The following is a 19,022-nucleotide window of genomic DNA, read 5'->3' as shown; positions in this document are numbered from 1 at the left end:
TTTTCAGGAAGTATATGGAGAAGCATAAGGTCTTACAGAGGTGAAGAGGGGGTTCGTTGCTTCTTATTCCCTGTTTCTGCTGGAAGGAAAACCTAATTTTTTACGACTGTGACAAGAAAGAGGAGGATGCAGTCTAATGAAGATTACTGCTACGAAATGTGGGCATTAAAGTAGTTATACAATCAAAGCTGATCATTATTTACAATAGAGAACCCCTGGACTGGAAATATAGAGTCTACATGTTGAACCTGGCACTTTCTACAAGACTGTCCCCAAACTTTTTACCTTCCTACGCCTGTTTTCCTGACCTTTTAGATGGCTTTAGGACTCTGGACACTTTATCACTGCTAATCAGTGCTAAAGTGCATGTGCTCTCGCCTCTAAACAAGGAATGATTGGTTTACACCTGTTCGCTATATTTTATTTACTTATATGTCCCTTGTACTGTTGTATACGATATACCCAGGGTCTGTAACTTAAATGCTACTAGTGGGCTTGCAGTACTAGTTGTTCCACCCACAGAAGTAGCCTTTCAAACCTGTCTCAGGCCTGCCATCGCACGGCCTTTGTGCGCAGTTTACTGCCACTTTAACTTGCCATTTAAAACTACTTGCCAAGCCGTAAACTCGACTTTTATTACATGTATGTCACCCCTGAGGTATGCCCTAGGTAACCCTATGGGGAAGGTGCTGTGTAAGTAAAAGGTAGGACATGTGCCTTTATGAGTAGCATGTCCTGGTAGTGACAGTCTATTTCGTGTTTCACTGCTGTGAGGCCTTCTCCTACTCATAGGCTAGCATTGAGGATTCCCTTATACACTTTTAAGTGGCAATTCCTGATCAGAAAGGAGTGGCGTTGCCATGTTTGGTAGGTTTAGAATACTGGTGATAAATTGCTTACTGGTTTAGTTGGATTTTACATTACTATTTTAGAAATGTCACTTTTAGGAATCTGCATTTCTCTGCGATTATGACTCTTTGGGGAATCGTCTTTCTTTTGTGTCTGCCTGCTGGGACTGGACCCTTGTTGTTGGTGGAGCACACTGGCGCAGTGAAATCTTGAGCGCCTATTCCTTCAAAAGCGCTACTTCTCGCCGGACCCGCTTCGAGGCGCTTGCTTCCTGTGGGCGTTGGGGAGTAGGACTTACCAAAGACTGCTGTGGGCGTTAGTCATAGCAGGGCTGCAAGCGTGTTGGCACTTGGACTCCGGTTCCCAGGAGTCCCTGCTGCTGCTGACCTGTCCGAGTCACCTGGGCCGCTCTCCCTGTTTGCCACACCCCCCTCATCACGGTCAAAACCACCGGACCTGCAACCTTCGTGGGAATCGTCTTTCTTTTGTGTCTGCCTGCTGGGACTGGACCCTTGTTGTTGGTGGAGCACACTGGCGCAGTGAAATCTTGAGCGCCTATTCCTTCAAAAGCGCTACTTCTCGCCGGACCCGCTTCGCGGGTCCCGCTTCGAGGCGCTTGCTTCCTGTGGGCGTTGGGGAATAGGACTTACCAAAGACTGCTGTGGGCGTTAGTCATAGCAGGGCTGCAAGCGTGTTGGCACTTGGACTCCGGTTCCCAGGAGTCCCTGCTGCTGCTGACCTGCCCGAGTCACGTGGGCCACTCTCCCTGTTTGCCATGCCCCCTTTCACTACTCCCCCATAAACAGCACACGTCTTCTCCGCTGCGCGGGAGAAGCCCGGGACAAGGGCGGGACCGTCTGTGGCCGTCAGAGGCCGAAGGAGGCTGGGCTGGGCCCGGTCCCTAAGACTTATGCTCTGCCCCTGTTGTACTCTGGTTAGTCGGTCTCCATAGCTCCCGTTATTGCAAGATTATTTAACAGTGATGTCTAACTCTCTACCATCCTGTGTTGGGGTCTCGATCTTGGGGCCTCTTGACAAATATTTCGAGAAAGCTAACAAGGAAATAGATAAAGAACTTCTTTTAGCAGAGAAACGTGCTGAGCGACGCCGATCTATTGAACATTTGAAACAGAAACCCCTGTCCCCCTTGATTGATAGAAGTACTACTCACGACACGGGAAGTACTGGTAGGTTGGACAGAGATGCCGATCTATTCTGTACTGACCACTTCCCTAGCATTTTTCGTGATCTCAACACATCTGCTATTAACTCTGGTAATAGTAGTGTTGACAATTGTACTAGTCCACCTACTGTCCCAAATAGTCTTATAGACTTAAACACCCCAGCAGCCCCATTCATAGCCCCTCAATTACATTCTTCTCTGTCTAATCAACTAATCGATAGTGTAGCCCCAATCAAGCCAACTCATAACAATAAAACAGTTCCATTACATAGTAAAAATGTCACAGGAACTAAACCCACGAATTTACGTAGGGTCTTTCATTCCCCGCCTAGGAAGAAGAGGAGAAAGGGGGGGGTTAAAAGGAAAAGTCCTAACACCCAGGCCTCTCCACCCCCGGTAGAAACACCTAAAATAAAAAAAATTATCCCCTCCATGAGGGTGGTTTCACCAGGTTCCCTTACTCACACGACTCCACCCGTCATTGATGAACCATTACCTAGGACGAAAAAAGAGACCATAGAACTCTTTGCTCAAATTTTAAAATCCTATATGCTCCCCCTTATGGAGAGGGTTAGGATTTTGGGTGAGAAAATGGATAACCTTCTATCAACAGCTGATCCGAATAAAATTCCCCATCCAACGAATAGTAAGGATCAGCCACAATCAAAAGGCCAACCTCCCACAACAATATTGATCCAAAGCACATCACCCAAAATAAAAGTAAATCCACCTAGCAAAAACACCAAAGTCATCTCAACACCCAATCGTCATTAGTAAATAAGTTAGCTAATGATAAGCACGTGTTGGCCTCAAACAAACCGACAACTATCGTAAATAGTCAGACATTGCCCCCTGGGGCCGATAAAGCCAAACCTATAACCCAAAGAACTTTTCCAATTCGCAAGAATATAGTGGACCTACCCCCCGAATCGTCTAATTTTGTGATCGTTTTAACTGGTGTTCCTCCGATCACAAATGGTAACCGTGAGCCTAATGCAAATTTGAAAAATAAAGTTATCTTTTGGCTGAGAAATCACAGACCCCTTCCAGTCCATCATAACGTAGATATTATCTCGGTAAGAAGGATTAACTGGGTGGGTGTCCGTCCTAAAGATATAGAGGGTGACATTGTGATCATTAATTTCAAGGACCACAGAGTTGTCTCTCACATAAGCGATTGGTACCCTGAAAACAATGAAGGTGGTGTATCCACTAGAAACTTGAGTTATTTCTATCCAGAGCCCTTGCTTAGACCCTCTGTTCATCCCAGCGCTAGTGGTTACACTCCCTTCCTGAACACTCCCTTCCTGAACATCCCAAAACATTCACCATTCTTCTCTTATCCTACCAATAATTTTAACATTCCATGCCCACCTATCCCCCGCCGCTACCCACCCAGCCATCTCCCTACAACAAGTAATCATACTAATTCCATCTGGTACAACGAGCACTGGAATATTCCACTGCAAAACTTGTATGAACCACTGTCAGGGATGGACTCAAATGATTGACTTGATTTCCCTTACTTAGTTTCTAAGGTCAATTTAGATTGTACGGGTATCTCTACAACCCGAGAATTGGTTTCTTACCATGGTGTTATTTCCAATGAGATGCATATACTTTGTGGTAAGGAGAAGTACGATCCTCCCGGTAGGGTTTGGGGTAGGAAACAGGAAATAGAAGTGGTAGCTCAGGATGTAGCGACCGTTGTGGCTGATGATATGGTGATTGATAAAAACGGGGGGTTGTGCAATGATGCCCGGCTATTTGAGTCGGGAGTTTACGGGGGGGTTGAATTCGAATTCGAAAAAAGGAGTGATGATGTACCCCTAATAGATAGATCAAACCTTATGGGCATCATGGATGATGATATAGTAAAGGCTAGTAGTACCTCCGGGACAGTCCTAAGCGGTACCAAGTTTGGCTCTTGGAACATTGCTGGGCTTGAGTCCCGTCTGTGTAATACGGAATGGGTGGATTTTATTAATCAAGGTGATGCTTGGTCATTCCAGGAAACTTGGGCACTCCCAGCGGTGTTCCTTGTTGGTTATCTAAACTTTGGTAAACCAGCAATCAAAGGCCATAGAGGACGTGCAATGGGAGGCCTGACTACCTGGGTTCGACAGTATGAGGGTGTAAGCGCTGAGGAGGTACAAATTGACAGCCCCGACATACTGATGGTTAGAATAAGATCTTCTAAAGGCCTTGATATCTTGTTGATTAACATTTATGCCAGGGGTATCCGGGGTGGAAGGGTTGCCCCAAGCCTTCACATTCTGGACAATTTTCTCTCTGGTACAAATGTAAATGGTTTTACGGTTGTAATGGGGGATCTTAACTCCTGTTTTGAACCCATGAGTGTAGGTGATGACTTACTCACTGAGGCTGAGGATATGACTTGGGGGATCCCTCAGCTTGAGTTGGCCCCGATTGGGAAATGGACGCAATCTGCCACATTTATTAAAGGGTTTTGCTTGGACAAAGGTCTGCGAGCACTTAATGGTAGAGTGTGATCCGATAAGACAGGTAGACACACATTTTGCTACGGCAGATACAGTAGTCGGATAGACTATATTCTGGTCGATGTTAAGATGTGGGCCACAGTAGAAGATATGGTGGTCATAACCCGACCTGAAAGTGACCACGACCCATTGGTGATGGAATTAAGGGAACATAGCTTTCAGGGGATAGAGAGTAGTTGCCTGAATGTCGTTCAGAATGAAGTTGTGCTTAGTAACGACATGAGAAGGGTTCGGTGGCCAAAAGTCGCTGTTAATGTTGAGGCAGGTAAGGAGATTAGAACCTTGGTCTCAAGCTCTTTGGAAGAAATTTCTTGTTGTAAGACTCAAGATGATATTATTGTAAAAATCACAAATATCCACACTAATCTATTTTTAGAGCTAAAAAAACTATTTGTTAAAACTATATCCAAGCAGGGTAGGAGGGGAAAACAGAAAACTATATCCTGGTTTGATGTAGATTGCCGTCGAACTCATGGGGATTTGTTTAACTCAATAAAGCAAAAACATCATAGCTTAATAAGGGACTGCAGGAAGGCTTATAAAAAAGCAAGGGATAAAGCTATGTCCAACTGGGATGATGAACGGTGGGCAATGCTAACTGAAGCATGTAGCTCCCGGAACATGTGTCAGTTTTGGCACTTATTAAAATGGGGCAAATCACAGGAAGATCGTCCAAGCCCCGCCTCGGTTGGTCAACATCAGTGGGTATGTTACTTTGAAGAACAATTTAAGAACTGTAGTAACATACAGGCTGACATTCCATGTCTTATTCCCAGTCCCCCCCTCAAATTTACAAGCCGTGAAGTTAAACATACTCTGCAATCTATTCCAAGGGGCAAGGCACCCGGCCCGGATTGCATTCCTGTCGACCTAATCCAACAGGACCAAGACCTTTGGGTCCCCTATTTAGTCCACTTGGCAAATGCTCTAGCCTCAGGTGCTAAGGTCCCCGAATCTTGGTTTGGGGCTGAAATCCTGCCAATTTACAAGAACGGCGATCGGTCGGTTCCTTCCAACTACCGGCCGATCAGCCTAATTGATGCGGTGCAAAAAACCATAGCCCGCCTTGTTCTTGGCAGGATTCAAGAATGGATTGAGGAGTCCAATATTCTTACACCTCTTCAGGCTGGCTTCCGGTCACATGTGAGCACTTTAGATCAGGCTCTTTGGTTTACTCTTCTCTATTGGAAGACCGTCACCCTAGGCAAAGGCAACCTCTACGCAGCCTTTGTGGACTTAAGGTCTGCATTTGACCTTGTCCCAAGGGCCAAGTTGTGGGACTGTCTAGCAAAGCTGGGTATGCCTGCTCCCCTTTTACGCCTTTTGGTCAACCTTCATGCCTACACATATGCCCAAGTACGATGGGGTAAACCAGGTGAGGTAACAGAAAAATTTCCAGTTGCTAAAGGTGTAAGACAAGGGTGCGTCTTAGCACCCACCGTGTTTTCTTTATATATAAATGGGGTCATGCAGTATTTTGCCAACCAGCCTACTGATGCCCCGTCCCTGGCTGGAATGAAAATCCCATTGCTCATGTTCGCAGACGACACTCTTTTAATATCTAAGACCAGACAGGGCCTTCAACAGGCTCTGGCAAGGTTTGAACTGTTCTGCTGCGAGCATGAGCTAGAGGTAAATTTGTCTAAAACAAAATGTATGGTACTAAGAGGACACTGCCCGATCACAGCTAGGGTTACCATGGGAGGTACACCTCTGGAACAGACTAAGCTGTTTACCTACCTTGGAATTACGTTTAGTGAGACCCATGGCTGGTCTCAACAGGTTGACCTACTGGCATTGAAGCATATGCAGATAGGAGGAGCCTTGCTTAAGGAACATAAAAGTTCCTTTTCCAGGCCCATGTCCCCTTTAATAAAAATCTATGTCATGAAAGTCTTACCATCTGTTTTGTATGGAGCGGAGCTTTGGGGCTATAGCAATCTTGACCCCTTGAAAGTTGCCCAAAATAAATTTCTAAGGCTGGCCATTGGCCTCCCACAGCCATCCCCGCGGCTTCCACTTTTGTTTGATCTTGGGTGTCAGCCTGTGGAGGATATGGCCAAACTGAGTCCTCTGGCGTTCTGGCGATGCCTTTGGACTACTCCTGAACTTCAGCTGTACGCAAGAGCATGTTTAGAGGTTAGGGATCTCCCTGGCTCCTCTAACATTGGCTGGTTCAAAGCCTTAAGAACCACCCTGTGTGACATGGGCCACGGGAAACTTTGGTCAAACCCTGTCAATGCAATCTTTCCCTCTAAGAAGGATTTAAAGCTGCACTATTGGGAAAGGGTGGTGGATAAAAGACGCTCTGGACTGACAGCTACTAACCTTACTGGCACTTTTTCTCTTGTTATGAAAGATGTCCCCAGCTTTGAAAATTATTGGGATGTAACAACTAAGCCCCTGGACCGCAAACATTTTCATAAATTTAGGTGCGGTTCTCTGCCCTTAAGGGAGTACACTAAAAAATGGGGTAAGGGTGGTCCGGGGCATTGTCCTAGTTGCTCAGGACAGGAAGAGAACATTGACCATTTTCTTTTTGTCTGCCCGCTGTACATTGCCCCCAGAGCTAAGTGGCTAAGCCCAGTTTGTAGGAACCTGGGAACACGCTCAGCAACGAATGCTAGTAGGTTACTTAAGTCTGACCTGTCACCCCTAATTGTAACTGGAGTAGCTAAATATTTAGGTTGGGCCTGGACCCTTAGAGCCAGATTTATTAATTTGTCTCAGGCTGCAGCCTTAATCTATAAAATTGCTATTGGTCATGTGTATATGTGGATCTGTTACATGCCCCAGGATTATCAAGGTCCTTTGACTAAGGATTTATTGTAACTTTTAATGATTTTCAATGAAGTTTTGTACTAATGATTTAATATGGTCTTTGACTATTTTATATTTACTCTATCTATCTTATGGAATGTACATGTATTTTAGAGATTTGTATACTGTGTTATATGTCTTTTATGATTTAATTATCGAATAAAGACTTCTTGAAATGGACTCTTTGGGCTTTGCAGCCTGTCTCCAATCCACGTCTAGGCTTTTTTACCAGCTACACTTGGTGCATACTTTCCAGACAGCCACACACAGGAAGGGCTGGGTGTGAAAGGGGATACATCTGCATTCATGTGCATACTGATAGTCTTCCTGGGCTGGGAGACACTTTACATTTGTATAGGTTGTGTCCTGCCCTCACACAAAGGGCTGATTTATCCCCTACTGATTGTCTGGAGCCAGGGTAGATTGAATGGGATTATAATTTGAAGTCACCCCTTCATCCAAGATATGTTAGACAATAAGTATTGAGGGTCTTGTTTTGAGTACTGAGGGTCCATGTTTTTAGACAGTGTGTGGGACTTGTAAACAGATGCTGCAGCCTAATAAATCTGCACCTTGCCAGAGGACTGCTGTTCTGCCAGGAGGAACTGCCATTAGGACTACCTTCTTTGGTGTGCTGGCCTGCTGTCTGCTGAGCTGCTGGAGAGACTGGCCCTTTGCAACTAAACTTTATCTGCTGGCCTGCCCGCCTGCTGTTCCCTTTGTGCCCTCCTCAGTGTTCTCAAAGGGCTTATTGGCTTGCCCCCATTCCAGGATGTCTCAGGACCATAAAGGACTTCCCTCGCACCACCAACTGCTGGTTTTGTCACAATTAGTCCTTGCACCAAGTACCCCCAGCCGTCTTTGTGCAGAAACGCTTGGTCTACAGCGTGCATAGACTAAGGATCATCACATCTTTTTTCTGAACGTGGACTTCCTTGATCAGCTGTACCCCAACCTGGTTTTGCATCCCATGTATCGGCAGCCATCTCTGTGAGGAAACACAACTCTGCCGTGTGTATAGACTAAAAGTATTGCAGCTGCTTTGTCCATTCACAGATTGCAGGGATCAGCTGTTCCTCGCAAAATCGCACCACCGAAGACCGTTCAGCCCGACCCAGAAACTCGCCAGAGGGGAACGAGCTAATCCCACGGCATGCATCAGGGTGAAGTAAGTCAATCCCAGCATGCCCCCCCCTTGGAAGAGGAGTTCCGTGGGAGACCTAGGAGCGGGTCAGCCACGTCCAGCCCCAAAGAATGCCTAGTCTTCGGAGTAGGCAGGCCCCGCTTCCAAGGCATGACGACTCTTAGGCAACTCCACCCTACCGAGGGACGAGCGGTTGTGGAGTCCCCATCCTTAATGGGAAGGTACTGTCTCACTGCAGCTACACTGCGTGCAAGCAGCTGAGTTTGTGCATTCTGGCTGTGGAGGGACTGAATGTGACCTTCATGTGTGATCATGCAGTGGTACCTCCTCCCTATACTTTGGGGCATACCCGGGGGCATTTATCCTGCTGTTGGTATTGTGGGGAAAACCTCTTCGGAAACCCCCGCTTGTGGCATGGAACCACCACTAGGAACTTGCCGCAGATAGGAGAGTTTTTGATTACTGTATTATAGGTAATAGGAGTGCATGGGCTTCGGTGCCATATGTTTTATACCTGAGTACCATATAAAGTTTAATAGGCGTGCAGGTGAGCTGTGCCCTATCTTTTTATGGGTATATACTGTGATTCATGTGCACTAATGGTATGATGTATGTTGTTTTTGTCTTTTCTGGAGCAGGATAATGAGTACTATCTGAGTAATTGCACAGTGTGCAAAATATTTATAATTCATGTTTGCTTGGTCTGGTTTTATGTACTATATAATATAGTTTTATACAATCCTGTGTGGAGTCTCTTTTGTGGTGTATTCATTGTGTTGCTGTGTGAGTGTGTTGCCAAACGCTTTACACATTGCCTCTGATGTTAAGCCTGCCTTCTCTGTGCCAAGCTACCATAGGGTGAACACAGGTTATCCTTGGTGTGCAACTGACTTGCCCTGACTAGACTGGTGAGTTCTGCCTGGCTTAGAAGCATACACTAGCCAACTAGAAACCCCATTTCTAACATCGGTGATCAGTGGCGAGGATAAGATTTGAGTTTGCGCAATACCACAGTAACTCACTCTTGCACTACAGATGTGCACTAAGACCATTACATGTTTTGTTTTGTCCTGTTCTCTCCATTTGGTCATTTTTATTGTTTATACCTGCTTCATCTCTTACCTTTGAGACTCTTGTTGTTACACCGGTGTTTTTTGTACCTTGCCAAAATGGAATCTACCTTTGGCCTCAACAAACTGTTGTGTTACAATTTGGGAGAGTAAAAGGGGTTTTGCAGGCAGAGGAGACTAGCTGTGATTGGGGAATCCACTGAGTTGGACCTTTGTAGAGCCCTATTTTAGCAGGCACACAGGACCGGATCTTTAAAAGAGAGCCGAGAGGGTTGTAATTCTGGGGAACACTGAGGAGAAGGAGGACCCCTTTGGAATTTCTAAGAATCCTAAGCCGTGGAATCTCCTAGAAGATTCTTACCCAGAACCCCAAGAGGACAGTGACCCTGAAGAGTTTGAGGAGGAAGGAGAAAATGACTGGGCAGGGATGCCAGTAGCGAGAGAGGACGTCATAGACAGGGAGTCCCTGGCTGCGTTTAGTGCCAGGAGCAGTGCCACCTTCCACACCCTGTCCCCTCAGGAGCTCAAGGATAGACAGGCTGAGAGGGTCCTGAGGTTGCAGCTGGCCCAACTGACTGTAGCAGGTGCTGAAAGAGCCTTAGCTGAGAGAGGAGAGGAGAGCCGAGGCAGAGAGGCCTTCGCCAGAGAAAAACTTACTCTTAAGGAAAGGAAATTGGGCCATGAGCATAATTTGAGAGGTCTGGACTTATAGCAGGTAGAGTCCAATGGAGGCAGCAAAGTTATTGAGCCTAGTGTAAAAGATACCATTCACACACCCTAGCTTCAAGAAGGTGGGTGACATACATGAGTAGTTTCAGGAGTATGAGAAAGCTCTAGAGTGCACAGGATCCCTGAGAAGGACAGGGAAACTGGCATAGAAAGTTATATTCCTGATGATGGGGGAGATGCCCTACTGGTCCTAGAAGGAAGTGACAGGCAGAGGTACACCCTCATGAAGAAAGCCCTGATAAGAAAGTATGGTTTCACCCCTTAAGAGTGTAGGTTGAGGTTCAGGGGCAGCCGGAAACTTTCCCACCAGTCTTTATGGGAATTTGTGGAGGATTTTTACAAAGCACTGGATGGCTGGGTGAAGGGTAGCACAGTAAACAGTTTTGAAGGGTTGTACAATCTGATTGCAGGGAGCACATATTCTGTTGTTGTTTTCAAGGGCTATGTCAGGGGTCATGACGATCCTGTTCGCGCAGGCACAAGCTAGGGATGTCGGAACTACAATTCCCGACAGCCCGTGGAGGACACACCACGTCGGACGCAACATTGCCAGAGCGTCCCACGTGATGCGGAAGCACAGTCAAAGGCGAGGCGGTGAGAGGAACCGCTGCTGATTATTCCTTCGCTTTGGTCCCGCTGCAGTTACTGCGATTCCACGATTCCTGGTCCGGTAGGGGTGCCTCATGCACCAATACTTTGCTCTCAAGTCTGATTCCTGGTTCTAGGTTCCTGCGGTGCTATCTGGCCTCAGTAGCGGGGTTTTACGCGGCCAGGATATATTGCGGTATTGCAGTTCTTCCTATTGGGATACAAACATTTGCTCTGCTTGTTATTCTGTGGAAAGCCTTGCACTCTGCTTTGCCCTGAGATTTATTTCCCTACGTTGGCGAACTCCCGAATTCCATCTAGTTCATGCGAGGGAAATAAGGGCTATAGTGCTTTTCGTTATTTATTTACTTTGATGTGCACATTTATTTGGAAGCCTCGTGAGGCTTACCCCTCTTATTTTGAAACGCACTTTATATCGGGAGGAGTGACGTAACTCTCCAGATATTACCTGGGATACTCTGTGCTACTTGACTTGGGCATTACGGAGCTATGACTTACTGGGTTTGAATGCATTACACCCAGTTTATTTGCGTTCATCTTTAATCACATGATTTCATAATTGTTATGTGTATGTTTCTTAACAGGGGGGTATACAGATGTTCTGTTTGAGCCACAGAAAGTACCTTCTAATTTCAGGTAGACTATAGAGAAAGGCAGAAAGAGGTTTAGAAGGTTTAGGACTGTATGATATTGACATGCCTATGTGTTGTTTCAGATATCCTGTGTAAGAAATAGAGGTGCAAGCTCAACACTCCCCTGCATGTTGGTGCACGTTGTTTTTCTTTACAGGTTAGTATAGTCATAGTGTTCTGCACAGACCATTCTGTCAAGGAGTATACACAACATATAGTAATCATATTCCCTTTTCTGTCTCATTACAGGTCTCCCTCCCTGCTGTCCCCATCCTTTCCTTCCCTCGCTCACCTTCCTTTTAGTCTGTGTATACTTTATGTCCAGACTTAAGGCGGATGAGAGGTGGACCCCATAGAGCATCGGTTCGACCCTGAGGATACTTTCAGGCCTGGGACAGGCTATGCCAACACCTGTTAGTGTGTGAGTTATCTGACCCCAGGGAACTTGCAAAGGAGGAAGACCTCTGGGTGAGTACCAGAGAGTCTGGAAAGGCATTTGGGAATGATCCTGAAAGGAGTGGCCCACAGCCTCTCCAACCAAGGTCAGGAGGGGGTTCACAGTAGCATAGATAGGTCCCAATGTAGTGGGGTGGGTAAAAGGTCCCATGTCCCTTCTCAAAGTAGGAGGAGAGGTGGGGTGGGCAGAGTCCCCGGGTGCCCTTTGTCCAGGCCTAGAGCCTGAATAGTACCCCGAGGGGATGCCAGGAGGGGAGTCTAGTCTGTACTTGGAGACTATCCACTGAGGGGCACCTCAGAGTGTCAGGAGAACCTGGGGAGAGGCTGCTACTTGCTTCCAACCAGTACTGGTGTGTGGCAGCACCACTCTGCAGGGGAGGGTGCAGAGGCCCAGATGGAGGGGTAAGGAGAAGAAGGACTCGCCCCTAACCCCTGTTCAGCCTAAGGGTACAGACCCTGGGTTGGAAGACAAGTTGTAGGATAGCACTCTTGAACTGGTGGGTGAACTGAGCAGGACGGCTTTTACAAGCGCCCTGACAGTTCTGAATTTTTGGGGTACCAGTCCTAAAGGGAGGGTAGGAACCCCAGAAGGATGGGCAGGGGGAGGAAAGACTCACCCAGTCTCCTGTCAAGCCTATGGGTACATACCCTGGGCTGGAGGACCAGCCTCAGGCTACCACCCCTGAACTGGTCGGAGGTGAAGTAGAGAAAGGATACCATGCACCTGGGGCTACTCCCCCCCTCCCCCCCCCACTGTGAGAACTCACAGATGACAGAGATGTCTGGATAGTTTGGGGGTTAGGAACTGGGCCTCCCTGTGTCATACTGAAGTTATTACCTCCCCCTTCTACTTTCGGACGTACCTGGAGGGTACTTTAACTTCTGTTGGGATTGTTGGGAAACCTAAACGGAGGCCCCCATGCGTGGCATGGAACCACCGTAAGAAAATTGCCGCACATAGGAGAATTTTGGATTACCGTATTAACCCTACGTTTTATACCTGATTTACATTTAAAGTTTAATAGGAGTGCAGGTTCCCTATATTTTTATTGGTATATACCGTGATTCATGTGCTTTCTCCTAACTTAATTTGCATTACATGCATTAATGGTATGATGTATGTTGTTTTTGTCTTACCCTGATCAGAATAACGAGTACTATCTGAGTGATTGCATAGTGTGCAAAGTATTTATGAATTATGTTGGTTTGGTCTGGTTTTATATACAATATAATATATACTTTTATATAATCCTGTGTGGATTCTGTCTTGTGATGTATTTATTGTGTTGCTGTGTGAGTCAGTTGCACAAATGCTTTACCCATTGCCTTTGGTGATAAACCTGCCTGCTCTGTGCCAAGCTACCAGAGGGCGAGCAAAGGTTATCCTTGGTGTGTAACTGACTTGCCCTGTCTAGAGTGGTGGGTTCTGCCTGGCTTAGGTGCACACCCTAGCACATCAGAAACCACATTTCTAACACCAAACAAAATGGTGGCAACCTTATTTGCTTCTACGCAAGGCAGGGGTAGAAAATGTAGACCACATAACAGAGGGGCTGTATCAGCTGCATATCTACTTTTTCAAATGTCGAGTAGTCCCTGCCATGTATACGCATTTAAATTGTGCAGTCTGGGCTTTTTAGCAAGCAACACTTTGCCTGCTGTCATGTTTAAACCCATACTTTAAATCGAACTGTCTAGTAAAACATATTTTTTGCACTAATAAAGCAAATCTACGCACTTTAAGCAGCATCTAAACTTAGTCTTGGTGAACTGCTTTGCTTCCTTCCGTTATTGGTGGTGCTGCTACAAAATTAAAAAAATAGGTGGGGGGGTACAATGAAGAACTGCTTAAATGAAGTGTAAGTGTACTTGTTGGGTACCACTTGAGTTTATGAACCATCTAATAAACAACATTGATGGCAACTGTTTTAAAATATATGTGTAGAGGGAAAACAACGTATTGAGTAAGCATGCCTGAAGCAAACAAGGTTTCAATATACAAGCATACCTGCAGGACACACACAAAGTATGCCTCCGGCTAGGGACCCGCTATTCCAATGAAAGCTGCATTCTGGTCAATGTAGTTTTACCCACCAGGTTTCGCATATGTACAACGTGCAGCTCGTCAATGATCCATTTGTTCCTGCCTTTAAAAAACCAAGTAGTGGTTCCAGATGACTACTACGCGATGTCCGTGCCAGGGCCTCAGCAGCGGGGCTGACCACCAGCAGCTTCCAGCGGGGCTGCTGTATGTTGTAAGGGGGCTGGGAGGCGGGAGCGCCAGTGGCCGCAGTGTGGGGTAGTGGTAGCCATTGCGGATGAGAAGAATAAACCGCAAATGTGTGACAGAAAACGTACAGAACCGGGTTTAAATTAGGAGCTGCTTTTTTCTGGGCGTCTTCACGGGAGCACCGGAGGGGGCTGGTTTACAGGCCGGACATGGAGACTGTGGAGCCACCATATTAGGGGGAAAGAAGAGCTCCCGCCGCTTCAGCTGGTCCAAGAGCAACATATGCAACACGATCAACTGGAGGGGGAGGGAGCAAACATGTTTGTGAGGAACATTGCGCTGCTGATTGCAACAACGCCATGAATGCCATATTTTAAAACATCGCACCACTGATGTGAAACATAATTGTAAAACCGTGCCATGAGTGCCGTATTTTAAAACGTTGCACCACTGTTTACCACAAATGCAGCTTTGCTGCTAGTGCCACTGAAAGTATATGTGCAAACAGGAATCACGCCCTGTAAAATCTCCAGTCCGGGTGGGCGAGGTGAAAGGGAGACAGGGAGGGAACAAACAAGCCTCACTTCAGTAAAAAGCGAGCGTTTATGACGCTTGCCAATAAAAAGCATGGGTGGAGCTTCCACCCCACTTCCAAAGAACCCTGACAGAAAACCAATGACAATAGATCTCGCAAGCGAGCAGCGCATGCGCTGCAACGCTAGGCGAGATCTAAAAAAAGGCATTGTGTGAGAAGGGGGCAGACCTTTGGATGTTGCGGGGCCTCGTACCTAGAGCTACTTGGAAAGCACTGTGCCCCCTAGAGATCCACCTACGCCCCCGCCACCCAAAAAACCAAAGGGTCATTAAGCGGTGGGCGATGTCCTGGTTTGTTTTCACAACCCTTACTGGGCATCTGCTGCTTACAGCCTCAGAAAAAGAGCTTGTAAGCTGATCTGTGCAATGCTTTCCAGTTGTCTTTCCTGCCACCCCAAGTGACTATGTGTAGGGAGACTAAATTGTGTAACACACTGTGCCACTGAATGAGTTGGCAGGTCTGGATATGTAATAAGGACCCTTGTGCTGGCCAAAATATGACGTCACTCAAAGGGTTTGTAGTTGACTTGAATAGTACGCCTGCCTTTCAGCAATAAAGTAAACAAAACCTTTTAGTGAATTAGCAACTAGCCTCTGATATCAGAGTGCACAGTGGCATGGAAAAGAGGACATAATGTCAGCAAGCACAGGGCTGCCCTTTTATTATTACTCTACATATTGTATTAGCCTACACCTGCTTACAGTTTATTTTGGGCCTTGGTTATCTTTTTCATCTCGACAGGACAGTGAGTCCCTCACTCCTTCAGCTCATCCTCTTTATCAGTTCTTAGTTACTCCATTCTCTAAGCTTGGGGTGGGACAAGCAGCATTTAAGAACTTCACTGATCCATGTTAACACTTTCTAATTATTGCTTCACAGGAAATACCTAGATGATTAAATCAGCTTAGATTATACATCCGTTACAAAAACATTAAAATCCCAATGTCTGCCAACTGGCTCCCTCACATCTGCTCTTCAACAAAGAACTGAAGATGCTCTTCAAGGAACACCTCATTGAAATGTAAGACTCCAGGCAATGGACCCCAGGTGATCATTCACCTTGTTTTGTCTGCATCCTACCTCAGCCCCATTTTCTGCTCTTCTCCCCTCTACCTGGTGTTTATACTGATGTTTGTTAATTCATGGAAAACAAAAACTGAGAAACCACATTGGAGGAAACCAAATCATTGAAAAACAATTTTAATGAAAGACAATTTTAAGGAAATGCAAAAAAATCGAAAATTAAAGGAAGCATTTTAAAGGAAAGATCATTTCAACGAAAAATCGAAAATTACATTAAACTTGGATGGAGTTTAGGACTACTGAGGGGTTTTTGGGTTCAAGGATGGGTAATGTTTAGGGTTATGAGGGGCTTTGAGGGATCAGGAATAATTGCAATTCAGCCATAGAAAGGGGTTTTAAGTGTTCAGAGATTGGTTGAGTGTATTGGTGGTGAGGGATTTTTAGTGTTCACGGATGAGTCGTGTATAGGTGTGTGAGGTGTTGTTAGGTTTCAGGAATGGGTGGAGATTAAGGGTGTTGAGGGGATTTATGGTTCATGGAAGGGTGGAGTTTAGGGCTGTGAGGTTTTTAAGGTTCAAGTATGGATAGCGGCTGGGGTGGTGAAGAGTTGTTTTGGGCTCAGGATTGGGTGTAGTTTAGGGTGGTAAGGGGTTTTAAGGATTATGGGGTGGGCGGAATTTAGATGTAGAAAGCGGGTTTTAGTGTACAGGGATGAGGAGTTTAGGGTGTTGAGGTGTTCCGATGGGTCATGAATGGCCGATGTGTTAGAGTGGTGAGGGTGTTTAGGGCTCATGGATGGGTGAAGTTTGGGTGTGCTGAGGTGTTTTAACTCCTTGGCCGCGGGGGTATTTCCCCCGCTGTGCTGGGGGGGCAGATGGGCGCGCACAGCGCCCCAGTGCTCATGACGAGCTGAGCTCGTCATGAGCCACAGTGGCCGTGTGCTCATGACGAGCTGAGCTTGTCGCGGCCACACCCGTTTCTTGGAACGCTCAGCACAGCGGGGGAATTAACCCCGGGTGCGAGCGTTGGAGCCGTTATGAGGAGCTCAGCTCGTCATGAGCACACGCCAACCGTGGCTCATGATGAGCTCGTCATGAGCATGGTAGGGGTTAAAGGGTATGGGATTGGTGGGGATTTAGGCGTAGAATGTGTTTTTGGGTTTCAGGAATGGGTGGAGTTAGGGGTAGTGGTTGATTTTATGGTTTAGGGATATTGGACTTTTGGGGTAGAAGAACCATTTAGGCTTCAGGGATGAGTATAGTTTAGATGTGGTTAAAGGGGCAGGGATTATTAGTGTTTAGTGGTTGTGAGGGGCCAGTGATGTACGGTATTTATGGGTGGTAATGGGTCAGTGAATTGAAAACATCCGAAGTAATTGTTTGACAATGTAAAAGATATAAATATGAATATGTCCCCCAAAGTAAAGCACTCAAATAAATATCTTCGACAAAACTGTCTCTGAAAATAAGACCTGCAACCATTGTATTTACACTTAAAAAATAAGCATTCACTCTATCGCCGTTGGCTCTGGAAAGAAGATGGTTCCCCCGGTGCCTGTTTCTCCTCTGATCAAGTTTGCCAGGCACTCTGCATTGCTGGTTGGGATGATCTATGGAAAAACAAGATATGATTATCTTCAGCCTATTGCAGCAGAGGAAAAAAGAATAGAAGCAGAGGAGAAAGCAAAGCATGAGGAGGCAGAGCGAATTGCAAAAGAAATTGCAGCTGCCAATGAAGACACAATATTGAAATGAAACACTACCTCCTCTTTTTCATCTGCGGCTCCTCTGAATGGTTAACATCTTTATTTGCAATATGGTTTATTTGCAGTGTCTAATCATCCATCAGTTTATAGCTGAATTCATAAATCTGATTTATTTTGTGAATTGACAGCATTTCTACGACATTAAATGAACATTGAAAATTTAAAAAAATTAAAATAAAATAAGCATTCAAAATCCAATTTCGACCTAAAAGACATCCTATGAATTGGTTTCTACTAAAAGGTAAATGCCATTCATTCTGAAAATTTCCATTAAGCAGATTAGATTAAATGGTTTCTCAGAAATGGTATTCTATGAAATTGTTTTTATACAAAATTACATGTAACCCCTTCATAGAGCACTTTCTTGCTCGGTGGCTAGGTTTGCCATAAAGATACACATACTTCTAAATATATATGTCCTCAGGCATATCTTATCCTGGGTTTTAAGCCACAAGCATTCAGTATCTTGGGGCACGAAGCCCATGCTTTTGCTAGAGGAAACAAAGCTAAGTTAAAAAATGTAAAGTAGTATTAGCTTTAAATCCCAGATTAGGTGTACGTGCCATGGAGCCATGTTACAGGAAAAACAGGTATGCCCCCCAAAGCTCAACATGGAAATTTCTCTGCAAGAACAAGCAAGGGATAAAAAGAGGAGGAATCTAACCCGGAGTGAAATAGAGAGTTAAAGGGATGGGGTTAAATAAGCAATTAAAAGATTGGTATGAGAGAAATATATAAGAAATATTCTTAATAGATGCCTCCCTGTCACCAAGGACACAGTGAACCAGCCCTGAGCTTTCCTGTTACAGTCAATTGTAATTTGGTTGTTCAGTCGAATTTGTGTTGTTGGGAATGTAGCACACAACTGCCAAAATGACTTATTTTGTTTCATAAAATGCAGGACGTGCATAGCTGCCAACTTTCTCTGGTCTATGTATGGTGAGTTGCTCCAACCCGGGTCTATTCTTTGAATTCTGGGAGTTGTGGTCCTGGGTTTTTAATGGAATAGGCAAGGCTACAAATCTCAGAATCCAAAGAAATAACCTGGACAGGAGCAGCTAGTCACTCATGGGCTGGTGAACTTGGCAGGGCTGAATTTGCTGTGTCCTCAGTGACAAGGAGTCAGCTGACACCATGTCATGATGATGGCCCTTTTCCTTTCAGTCCCTAGAACTGAGCATGCAGGGATGTGTAGTTGCCCATTCCTATTATAAGTACCGCCTACAAGCCCCAGCACTCGATGTGCTGTTAGTTGAAACACCAGGACTGCTTAGAAGTTACTCTCGTAACATGGTATTGGATGAGAGATAGGGGGTAGGTTTCAAAAGTACATACTTGGGCCCAGATGTACTAAACTTAAGCAAGGGGCTCATATAATGTAAAGTGGTGCTGTGC

The 19,022-nt window shown here is 45.7% G+C and overlaps 1 protein-coding gene across 1 annotated transcript; it reads left to right on the top strand.

Annotated features, from left to right (window-relative positions):
- The first annotated feature begins 17,377 nt into the window (after window positions 1-17,377).
- LOC147718533 (ATP synthase F(0) complex subunit e, mitochondrial-like) lies at window positions 17,378-17,810 on the top strand. Its single transcript, XM_086966738.1, has one exon. The coding sequence runs from the start codon at window positions 17,401-17,403 to the stop codon at window positions 17,614-17,616; it is 216 nt and encodes a 71-aa protein (XP_086822864.1). The 5' UTR covers window positions 17,378-17,400; the 3' UTR covers window positions 17,617-17,810.
- The last annotated feature ends 1,212 nt before the right edge of the window (window positions 17,811-19,022 follow it).

This window comes from Lissotriton vulgaris, chromosome 4_1 (assembly GCF_964263255.1).
Source record: "Lissotriton vulgaris chromosome 4_1, aLisVul1.2, whole genome shotgun sequence".
Lineage (NCBI taxonomy): Eukaryota > Metazoa > Chordata > Amphibia > Caudata > Salamandridae > Lissotriton > Lissotriton vulgaris.
This window is presented reverse-complemented; position numbering and strand designations above follow the sequence as displayed.

Bases quoted from the DNA above. Each gene is read 5' to 3' on its own strand.
- LOC147718533 (XM_086966738.1), top strand. From the start codon at position 17,401: ATGGTTCCCCCGGTGCCTGTTTCTCCTCTGATCAAGTTTGCCAGGCAC.